This window comes from Fundulus heteroclitus, chromosome 18, assembly GCF_011125445.2.
Source record: "Fundulus heteroclitus isolate FHET01 chromosome 18, MU-UCD_Fhet_4.1, whole genome shotgun sequence".
In the NCBI taxonomy this organism is placed as follows: Eukaryota; Metazoa; Chordata; class Actinopteri; order Cyprinodontiformes; family Fundulidae; genus Fundulus; species Fundulus heteroclitus.
The window spans coordinates 20,041,470-20,053,035 of NC_046378.1; the positions used below are offsets into that span (position 1 = coordinate 20,041,470).

Below are 11,566 nucleotides of genomic sequence, written 5' to 3' on the forward strand. Positions count from 1 at the left end.
TACTTTGTACTGCCCCCTTTTGTCAATAGGAGGGTACTTAGTCTTCTGCTTTAACATTTCACAACATTGGAGCTTTGACCATTCCTCTATTCCTCTGGTCCTTTTGTTCCTTTTCTCTGCAGCTGATCTTTTTCAGAGGATTCAGAAACAGAGAAAATCATGGAATAAGGTTGATTTGTGTCCAGATAAATTTTTCTGTGTTTGATATCCGTTGTGCTTATACTGTTAAAAGTTTTCTAGTAGAATTGTATAAATTTGTATTAAAAGTCTCCTTATACTTTAAAGTCTTGATGTCTTGAAATCTAAAAAGGTTACCATGGTGTTCAGAAGAGAAACAGGCCAACAGCATCACAGATCCTTGACTGGGAGGGAGCGATTCCACACGTTTATCCTTTGTGTGACGCCACACTCAAAAATTGCAATCTCCGTCTTATCTGACTAAAGTACATGGTTGGACCAAAAAAAAAAGCTTTTTCCTGCAACCTCACTAAAGCAACTGGTTGGCATGTGGAGAGTGTAGGCGGACTTAAAATGACACTCTTTGCTACTGTTCTCTAACAGGGAGCTGTAGAGGATGTTTGTTTGCCTCTCTTACCCTTCTGCTCATTGTACTTGGTGGCAAGATAAAGTTGTGTTCTTGTTTCTCAGAATTCCAGTAGTTTTAATCCATTTAATAAAAAAAATAAAAAATCATTGTTCTGACTGTAGAAATGAGCAAGCTTTTCTGAGTTGCTATTTTCGTATGGCCATTTTATGGAGCACAACACACATTTGCTTCACTTGAATGCCGTTTTGTTTTGCCTTTCCCCTTTTAAAGAGTGGCCAAGCAAAATAGACCTCTGTGCCCGATCATAATTATTCCCCTGAAAAATGAAAAATCAAGGTCCACTTCCAATTTAAATGTTTTAAAATATCTGATGGTTTAATGCATAGTAAAAGCTATTAATAAAAACGGTTGTTGAATATATAAAATGTATTGAAATCAATAGGGTTGCACTTAAGTATATAGCACCAGTGATTAAAAGATTAAAATAAATCTTAATTTTAGGTGTTTTCCACTGTTTTTCCACCTTAACTTAAGACTGACTTTTTTCCTTAGTTTTAGTGTGACATAATTACAACAATAAAAGATGAATCCTTTCAAGGTTTTTGAGACATCTTTAACTGGTGTACAAACAAGCTCCCACCACAGGGTGCTGTAAAACACAACTTTATATGACGGACGATAACATTTATAAAAATGTCTCTACTTACAGGTTTCTACTGCTTAGAGGGTTCTCAGTCTGCTTCTCCAAGATCAGGCGAATCTGCAGGCATTTGTCCAGCAGGCCACTACTGTCCCCTGGGCACCAGTGTTCCTTCACCCTGCCCAGCTGGTTTTTACCAGAACAATCCTGGAAGCAAAGGCAAAGATGACTGTAAAGCCTGTCCACCTGGTAATCCATGGCTTCAGCTCACGTTGTAGGGGCTATAAATTCTTAATCTTTTTAAGGTTTTGTTCATTTTTATAATACTTTTTTCAGGGTGGTTCCAGGATTCGCCTGGCCAAAAAGAGTGTATCCCCTGCCCTGCTGGATTCCACTGTCAGCCTCTGAGTCCCACTCCCAACAGAGGGACTTCTCTTGGCGTCCCCAGTCCTCTGCCCTGCCCAGCTGGGCACATTTGTCCCAGAGACAGTCTGGACAATCAGCCCGTTCCATGCCCTAAAGGAACCTACAGCTCCAGCCAGGGTCTTATCTCTACAGGTAGAGAGTCGATTTTCCTTTCGTATTGTTTTGGTAATTAAATTCAATAAAGATTTGGAAGATTTTGACCTCATCACTTTTAACACCAAAAACATATGCTGATGGTTCGGAGTGCGGCCGGTAGCTTGTTTTGCTGAAGTCACAGCTGCTGGCCTCTTTGTCTGCAGGTCAGTGCTTAATGTGTCCGGCAGGTCAGTTCTGCGGGTCCGAAGGTTTGGTTGAGCCCTCTGGACCGTGTGCTGCTGGTTTTCTGTGTCTGATTGGTGCAAAGGTGCCAAATCCAACTGACAACAGGACTGGATCTCTCTGCCCTCCTGGGTTATTCTGCCAAAAAGGGGTTAGAGCAGGTAGGTGGGATAAAAGATGTACCTCATTTGGACAAAAATAAAATAAACAAACAGCTGTAAGTTGATAATGATATTAACAGAATTAATGTAAACCAACAATGAGCTTATTCTTACAATGATTTACCTTGCCAGGTGATTGCCAGGCAGGGTTTTATTGTGACTGGGGCTCCTCAAAAGCAGATCAGGCTCCATGTCCAGCTGGTTTCTTTTGCCCCAGTGGAACCCCGACCCCCTTAGCTTGTCCTGCAGGAACATTTAGCTCTGAAATGGGCAACCCTCATCAAGACAACTGCACCAAATGTATCCCTGGATACTACTGTCAAGGTGGGAATCAACAGATTGTCCTGACATGATCTGCAGCAGAAAGGACAGTAGGCTAAAGTGTTTGTCTCTTTTATTTTGAGTAATGAGTTGTTATATTGAGGGAGTCAGTCATTATATTGTCTTTTTTACAGGAGCACCAAATTAACTTACTCTTTATTATGTTTCTGGGATGAATTTAGTTAAGCAGCTGATTATTTTAGGGAGAAAGATAGAAAAATATGAATTCATTGCACAACCTGTATTTGATTTAGCTAATAGCACTGATAAATTGTTCTTTATTGTTGTAGAATTTTCTTTTCTTTTTTTTCTTATGTGTCTCAGCTGAGGGTACCCTCCAGCCTGTACTGTGTCCCGTTGGACATTACTGTCCCGCAGGGCAGATTTTAGGACAGGAGTTCCCTTGTCCACCTGGGACAGTGCAGAGCCGGCTTGGAGCCTCCAGTCCTGATGCTTGCAGTCCCTGCCCTGCTGGTTAGATTTTTTGCAATCTTTTTTTGTTTAAAAAATTTAAACTACAATACATTATTGAAAAGTACTTGTATGCAGCCTCCATAATGGCAAGGTTTGCACTTTAATATTTTTCTGTTTCGTTTCTGCAGGAATGTTTTGCTCTCGGTTTGGTCTGTCAGAGCCCTCAGGTCTGTGTCAGGAAGGATTTTTTTGTCCTGCAGGATCAACCAGTCCAAACTCCACAGAGAATCAGGTGTTTTTTTCTGTTGCTGTACAATCTTTTACGTATGCTGAACCATGAGTCTCATACAAAATATAGCCCTGTTATATATTTAAAAATGTCCTTAGTCTCCTGTAATTTGATTTGATTTATTGTCACAAAAAAGGAGCACGTTGGTTCTTCTGTTTAACTCTTTTATCATCTATATTATGTATAACACTTATAGTTTACATAGCTGCAAGATGCTGTTCTGCTACTCCACATTGGCCCTTAATTGATACCGAAAAAACGGTTTTAGTAGCTCTATCTTTATGCTACCAAAGACAGAATATTTTTGCATTTTGATACATGTAGATGTAATTCTTCATGTTCATTAGAAAATATTATAAATAATAGAAAATAATATTCAATGTGGAATTTTATTAACTAGGAGAGCAGATCATAACGTCTCTTTGTATCTAAAAGGTTGCTGACCCTTCCTTTTAGGTTGTTTGAAACTAATTAAAATATTCTCCACTGGCACCACTTGAAATAATGGTACACAAGAAACAGAACAAATGGATAAGGTCCTGTATTTACATGGGTAACTGTTTAACACAATAACAAATTTTGCAATTATTAATAATTGACATTCATTTTTTCCCCCCAGGGTAATTCAACCAACGGTTATCTTTGTCCATCTGGGCATTATTGTCCGTCTGGCACTGGTCAGCCTCTCCCTTGCCCCGTTGGCTCTCTTGCCATTTCCCAAGGACTGAAAACAGCAGAGGAATGTCCACCTTGCCCTCCTGGTTTATATTGTGACAGTCCTGCAATGTCAGATCTCTCCAACGCTTCGCCATGTCATGCTGGGTAAAACGTTCTGACCTCCTTCTTCAAAATGTATAAATAGTTCTGCTTAAAATTAATATTTTGTTTTTAAAACTTCTGCTCAATAAACCATTCTAAGAATATTTTTAAGTGTATTTGTTGCAGTTCCTTTAACACTTGAGTATTTTCACTAATGCATGGCCAAAAATTTAAGTTGGGTAACAAACTGGGTAACAATAATTTATAAATCACATAAGCCCTCATGTATTAAGCATGGATAGTTTGCTGACCATTTCAGAACATTTGAAATGAAAGTAGATTTTACATAGATTGCTATAGATGTGTCACGTGTAATTGTGTAAAGAAGGCGAGGCTTTTCTCTTTTTTTTTTTTTCCAGTGTGATGAGTTTCTATTTGTTGAGTTTATCTTCCAAACCATATCATTATTGGGTAATGCTTAATCTTGAACAGCACCTAAGAAGAGGAAAGCTGATGCTTCAAATTGCCAAGCCCAGGTCCTCCATATATTCTATCTTTTTAAATGTTAAGTAGAACCTGTTTCTTTAGGACTAGTAGCATCTTTTTTTTCTCAAAAAACAGAGTTGGGTTCATCCATTCATTAACCTTGGCTAAAGAAAGTTGTTGCGGGAAATAAAGTAAAATAAATGTATAAACTAACAAAACAGAATACACTCAACCCAGAAAGTTATTTATTTTCTGTCCTTTATTTTATGAAGGATAAAGTAGAGTAAAAGACTATATTCGGATCTCCAACAACTTGTTCTTTTCTACAAAAATCGGACTACTTTGTAATGGTTAATAAGTTTTTTAAAAGGTTTTATTGTGAGGAGTAGTGGCAGGTTAGGCAGGCAAGCAGAACCAGACTAAGCAGAAGAGTAATAGCTGATGGTGCAGGCAGGCAGGGATGAGCAGGAGACCAGAAGATGCAGGTAGTGACAGACCAGAACAGACAATGTGGACTGAGGAACCACCAGAATAGGCCAAACAAGTGGCTGGAACTCATGGGGAAACAGGCAGACTTGTGCAGCACGCAGATACAAGCAACTTTTATTGGAAGAGTTCAGATGGCTTAGTACAGAGGATCTGGTAGAAGAAGTGCACAATACAAAAGACAAGATGAGATCAGAAGAGAAGAGATGTTCTGGCAGGGATGAGATGGCTGAGGCAGGTATTTGAAGACAGGTGCATAGGTGGGCCGAGTTGACTAATTAGTGGCAACAGGTGTAGCTGATGTGGGCTAATTGACTGAAGACTAAGCTGATTGGATAGTGGCTGGTTGCTGAGAGGTGACAGGCTGATAGGAAAACCCCAGAAAGTCCAAAGCAAAACAAACAAAAACCTAAATCATAACATGTTTCATGAAAATATATTATGTTTAATTTACTGTTGAGCAAAACAAAACAATTCAGAATAACATTATTCAGCCTTTTAAGTTGGAAATAAAAAAAAGATGGTACTTTCAATTTGGAGATTTTGGTCTTCAATGTAAAACATTTGGGAGACACTGTTTTTTAAGTCTTTAGTGGTTCAGTCATCATATGTTTTGAAGCTGTCATAAACACATCAAAGAGAAATATATATTTGTAAATCTATGCCCCTATTTCAATAAGCAAGGCCAGCAAACCTTGAATAAATTGTAGGGTGGAATGTAAACGATGCCTGTTTCCAGCCAGCCAATATACCAACACAAAGAGTTGAGCCCCAAATTATGCATACCCCAAGCAGATTGAGACTGAAAACTAATTTAATTCAACCAAAAAGCCTTATTTGGATAGAGAAAACTGTTAAGATTGACAAACAATGCAATGTATTTATTTAAAAATATGCTTTTACGTCATGTTGAAAATCCTTTATTCAATCCTCAAAAATCAATGAACAATCCTTTACTATTACAGCATACACATCCTTCTCATAATAGCTGTCCAGATCTTTGCATGTTTCCTCTGGTATTTTGACAATTTATCCATTTTCTTTTCTTGGCTACAGTTTTTGCGGTTTAAAGGCCTCCTGATAGACACCCTATTCTGTAGCTCTCTCCACAGATTTCTCTATGGCTGGACCACACCAAACCGTTAAAATCACTTCCAGCCAATAGAGACATGTTGGTAAATTTACAAATTTATCTTAAACCTTAAACTACAAGACATATGAATAATTTTAGGCTTTACTTTCATTGTTGGTATGTTGATAAGGATGGTTTCATGTACCTCATGTGCAATTTGTTTTACAGCAAATGTGGCTTAATCCATACCACATTTTTAAAAAATTCCCATTATTCCGCCCGATCAATTGCTGACACAGGTTTGCTGCATCCTGAAATTGCTTGTGAGCCTCATTAAAGTTATTGAGTTGTATAAATACAATCAGTTTCAGACTCCTTTGTTAAAATGCTTAACCAGATAGTTTTACTGTAGCCAGACAAATAATTGTTATGACAATTAACTGAAATGTGTGTCCAAACACTGGAGGGACACATCCTCACTGTCAGTCTACTTGGCTTCGATAATGTAATCTTTTATTTGAAACGAAGGTTGTTTTCATTGTTTACGCCTATAGGTATGTGTGCTTGAGAGGAAGTGCCAGTCCCACTCCGTCCGACGGGTCCCATGGCTACCCATGCCCTGCTGGCTACAGCTGTCCTGTTGGTGCAGCAAGCGAAGTGCCCTGTGAAGCTGGCACTTACAGTCCTGCCCCCGGAGCAGCTCGCTGCCTCGTCTGCCTGAGAGGAACCATGTGTCCCTCTTCAGCGACTCAAGAGCCCTCAACCTGCTCAGCTGGTGAGGATGTGAAAACAAGTTTTGAATCAACAGTATAAATTCTTTACTCATTCGGTGCAGATGTAATATGTTTCAGGCTTCCAGCTTTTATCGCCTGCTTCACAATATATAATTGTGTCATTTCTTAGGCCATTTTTGCCCCGCTGGGACAGTGCTGCCTGAGGCATGCCCTATAGGAACTTTCAATAACCAAACAGGAGCTCATTCTCCTTCTGCCTGCTTGCCATGTCCTCCTGGAGTGTACTGTAGCTCATATGGAGCCTCTACTCCGCAAGGTAAAAACATAAACTAAGATGTTTACTGATGTTATTTCACCTTCACACTGAAATGTACTCATGTTCAGGTCTCTTAATTCAACTAGCTGGAAGTGAATAAACTAAAAGTGCTGATGGGTTCTGTGTAGGTCCATGTTTGCAGGGCTACTTCTGCCAGGGTGGAGCCACAGCGCCAACACCTGAGAGCTCTGAGATCTTTCTGAGAAATGGTCCCTGTCCTGCTGGACACTATTGTCCAGCAGGGTCTCTCAACCCAGTTCCATGCCCTGCTGGGAGTATTCGCAATGCAACTGGTACATCTCTTTGTTACATCACCATCTGAAGGGCCTTTCAAAAGTATTTATTAACCTGGGGCTTTTTCTCGTTTTGTCACATTAAAACCACAAATTTGATTGTACACAAGATTTCATGAACTATACCAGAGCCTTCCTCTTCAGATAATGAGTGTAATACAAGGCTTTAATTTTTTTGTGTATATAGATGATTAAAAGTCTATGAAGTGAAGCATATATTGATTTTAAACTATCTTTAATTAGGCAGCTCTAAATCAGAGTTATACAATTCCAGTCCTCATGGGCTGATACCCTGGATATTTTAGATGTGTCTGATCCAACAGCGTTGATGAAAAAGACTGGTATTCCTTCTCATTACCTGTTAATTGGTTTGATTCAGGTGGTTAACCAACAAACATCTAAACCATGAGAAAACAGGAAAACTGGCCATTGAAGATTGACTTTGAATACCAATGTTCCAAATAAAATCCAGAGTAACCAGTTCCTTTTAGCAGTTCCGTTAAAAACAATCCATGTGTATTTCATTTGATGTCAGTGTAAATACAGCTCTTCTTTTATGGTATCAAATGTTTGTCAGAGAACATTAGTGATCAAACGGCATCATGGGGCCTGCAATGTCTCAGACTCGAGATGTGTAGAGAGAGTGGCGAGGACAGCGGAGGGACAGCACTTCCCTCCATCCTTGACATTGCTGACTGACGCTACAAGATCAATGAGTAACTGTACTGTCTGCATTATCATATGGTCTGTTCATTGTCACAATATATCCTACTGCTACATATATTTGCATTACTCATATTGTCATACACATAACTTTTCTATACATATAAAACATCTTGCTGCTACATTCCTGGCAGTGTGTCACAATATTTTTATTTATCTTTCTCTTTTGTCTTATGTTTTTACTCAGAGCCTTACAATGACCTTTTGCTCAAATGTAAACTTTTGCTCCAATTGTGAATAAGCAGTTCAATGACATCAAAGTCTGTCTAATGAAGCAAACAGTTCAGGGATCGCTGTACACATAAAATGACTGACCTGACAAGGCCCACTGTGACTCTGGAGGAGCTGCAGAGATTCACAGATCAAGTGGGATGATGGGAGAGTGACAAAAATATATTCATTGCTGAAAGAAAGTCTTAAGAAGTCCTGTTTAAATTTGTTTTCAACAGAAATAAAAATTAAGCATATGCTCTTTTCAAATGAACCCAAAATGAAACCTTTTGGCTAGTATGAAAAACACCATGTATATATGCTGTGATATATGCTCCACAAGACAGGAGAAAATAGTATTTTTTCTTGAAAATGCAAGAACAAAGTTTTTGCTTGCTAGGACATTTCATACTTCACAAAAACTAAAGTGTACAACCCCCAGGGTGTCTTTATAACGTTCTGCCAGTTTTGCACACAACGCAAGAAAAAAGTGCTTCCCAGAATATGCATCAAGAACAAAGCAAAAAACCCTTAACCAGAGCTTTAAAAACAAACAGTTATGTTTTTTCATCCTGAACGCACCATTAACCTATTTAGACATGGTGGTGGTAGCATAATTTTGTTTTGGATGCTATTATTCCACAAGGAAAGGGGAGTCAGTCAGAGTAGATAGATGGAGCTAACTTCAAGGTGATGCTGCAAGAAAACCTACAAGAGGCTGCAAAAGATTTGAGACTCAGACCTAAATTTACCTTCCAGCAGGAAAAAAAAAGCTAGATCTACAATGATATGCTTGGATCAAAATCAGTCAACGTTTTGACCTAAATCCCCTTGAGATTCTGTAGCAAGACTTGAAAATGCTCTCTATCAAATCCGATTGAGCTTGATCTGTTTTGCCAAGAAGAATTGGCAAATATTTCCATCCCTGGATGTGCAAAACTGCCTGATAAAAGGCTGTGGAATTTGTGGTTGGAATGTGACAAAATATTGAAAAACTTAATCTTGCAAAAAGCACTATATGAAAATATTGTAAAAAAAAAAATGTGATGAATTCAGTTACATAATTTCCATCTTCATTTCAAAGACAGTTTTGAAATCTCTTTTGCATCATTAGGTACAGCAAGTTTTTTTTTTCTGACTGTAGGAGGTGTGTCCTTGGAAAGCTGCTTTTCATGTCCTGCTGGTCACTACTGCTCTTCTGAGGGCCTGGCTATCCCTAGCGGTCCATGTTCCGCTGGTTTTTATTGTCCATTTGACTTCTCCTCAACCACTCCATACACCTTCCTCTGTCCCAAAGTATGTTTATTTATGTACGCTTCTATTGTTACTTTTCCTTTTTTTCCTTCTCTTTTCTGTTTTTTGAACTGCAGCGGATGCCTTTTATTTTTGTTCCAGGGCCACTTCTGTCCCGAGGGATCTGCCATGGCCTTGCCGTGTCCAACTGGAGCGTACCAGCCAAACCCGGGGTCAGAGAGCTGCTTCCCATGCCGACCTGGATTCTTCTGTGAGGAGGCTGTAGTGGGAGACCCGTGGCCCTGTCCTCCACATTCATTTTGCCCTGCAGGTGAGCTATGGAAAGCTTTATTCGCGACAGTTTGTAATTATTATTTTACTTTACTACTGTGACATTTACTTTAGGGACAATGGTGCCACAGCCATGCCCCAATGGGACATTCACCCATTCAAACCAGAGTGGGTTACAAGAAGAGAAAGAGTGTTTGCCCTGCCCTCCAGGGAAGTTCTGCAGGTACACTGAAAATATCCTCCATCTGGTGCTTGCATGCAAAAACTAGCATTGCACGTGTCTTACTGTTACATACTGTACTACATTGCACTCACACCATTTGACACATGCACATCCTATGCACACTGACAATTGCTCAAAGGCAAGCACTGACCTCCATTTTGATTTTACTTGTTAACATCAGGAAGCTACATCACATTTAGAGGTTTAACTGAATTAAAAAATTCTGTATCGTGCACTGTTTTTATAATGTATGACAAGCATTAAGACAACAACAGTATTAGTATTCTATTTATCTAAATACACATTTCAGTGGTTTCAAATGTTTTGTGTGTTTACAAATCATCTTTCCATAGGGTTGGTAAGATCCAGGGTGTTTGTGCTGCAGGATATCTGTGCATCTCTGGGAGTGCAGATTTCACCCCCCAGGGCTCAGTGTCTAACGTGACCCTTTGTCAGTGGGGTGTGCAGTGTGCAGGCCCATGTCCACCAGGTACTAAACGTCAATAAAAAAAAATAAAAAAATCAACAAAAAAGTAACCACGTATCTACAATGCTCAGTTTGTTTTGGTTCTTGAAATGTCCATTTCTACATCTTAAAAAGATTAATAATTTTTTTTTTATCTAGGTTTCTATTGTCCCGAAGGTACAGAACTGGCTCACGTTTGTCCTGCAAATACAGTCAGGAGCTCCTCAAGGGCAGTGAGTGTAAAGGACTGCTTACCCTGCCCGCCGCAGTATTGGTGCAAATCTGGTAAGTAAAGGCGCAGATGTGAAAATATTCACACCCCTTCTAGTTGCTTAGGTTACACCCTCAAATGTTATTATATTATAATAACAGAAAGTAATGCCACACTTTGAAGTGGCAGGAAAATGTAACATGCTTTCCAAATTTTTAAAAACAAAATCTGACAGTTGTGGTAGGCATTTATACTCAGTCTGCCTGAGTTGAAAAGGGAGGGAGAGTTTAGTAGAGAAACCATATTTGCACCTTGGCAGCTGCAAGACAAGGCAAGTTTATTTATATAGCACTTGTCAGTAACAAGACAATTCAAAGTCCTGTACATGAACAGATAAACATTGCAGAGGGAAATATTACATAAGGAAAAAAAACATTACTTTAAAGGAATAAGCTAAGAAAAACCTTGACTAGACTTCCTTTATACATTAACAAACATACAGTAAGCATAATACTTAATTGTTTCTATTCATAATAAGAAATAAACTAGGTAAATCATTGGGAGGTTTCTGATCTAAAATAATTTTTCCAACTTTTCTAAAGCTGCAACTAGAATAACTTATTTTGTTTCATTGTTATGGATAAGTTAAGTAAATCCTTGACTAGACTTATTTAGCTTCACTGGAACAAGCTTCATCACTAACATTTAAAGCTTAGTTGTTTCTATTCATACATTAGCAAAATCCTTAAGGCTACAACTTAATTTCATTGTTCTGATCTTTCTGGAACTACAACTAAAATAGGAGGCAAGCAGAGTACAGGAAAAAAGCACAGCAATCATGTGTGTGTGTGTGTGTGTGTGTGTGTGTGTGTGTGTGTGTGTGTGTGTGTGTGTGTGTGTGTGTGTGTGTGTTAGTGTAGGTCTGTGAACTGTGGCAAGTAGCCCCC

The 11,566-nt window shown here is 39.0% G+C and overlaps 1 protein-coding gene across 1 annotated transcript in view; it reads left to right on the plus strand.

Moving 5' to 3' along the window:
• Positions 1 to 10,701, plus strand: part of LOC105930046 (multiple epidermal growth factor-like domains protein 6) — a 37,545-nt gene extending 26,844 nt beyond the window's left edge. The window contains exons 35-49 of the mRNA XM_036150139.1: positions 1,257 to 1,436; positions 1,524 to 1,745; positions 1,913 to 2,092; positions 2,225 to 2,416; positions 2,738 to 2,887; positions 3,016 to 3,119; positions 3,736 to 3,938; positions 6,474 to 6,694; positions 6,823 to 6,969; positions 7,098 to 7,262; positions 9,340 to 9,491; positions 9,591 to 9,759; positions 9,834 to 9,942; positions 10,296 to 10,432; positions 10,568 to 10,701. Of these exons, the coding sequence (XP_036006032.1) occupies positions 1,257 to 1,436; positions 1,524 to 1,745; positions 1,913 to 2,092; positions 2,225 to 2,416; positions 2,738 to 2,887; positions 3,016 to 3,119; positions 3,736 to 3,938; positions 6,474 to 6,694; positions 6,823 to 6,969; positions 7,098 to 7,262; positions 9,340 to 9,491; positions 9,591 to 9,759; positions 9,834 to 9,942; positions 10,296 to 10,432; positions 10,568 to 10,701 (2,465 nt within the window). The remainder of the gene's footprint in view (positions 1 to 1,256; positions 1,437 to 1,523; positions 1,746 to 1,912; positions 2,093 to 2,224; positions 2,417 to 2,737; positions 2,888 to 3,015; positions 3,120 to 3,735; positions 3,939 to 6,473; positions 6,695 to 6,822; positions 6,970 to 7,097; positions 7,263 to 9,339; positions 9,492 to 9,590; positions 9,760 to 9,833; positions 9,943 to 10,295; positions 10,433 to 10,567) is intronic.
• Positions 10,702 to 11,566: the final 865 nt, after the last annotated feature.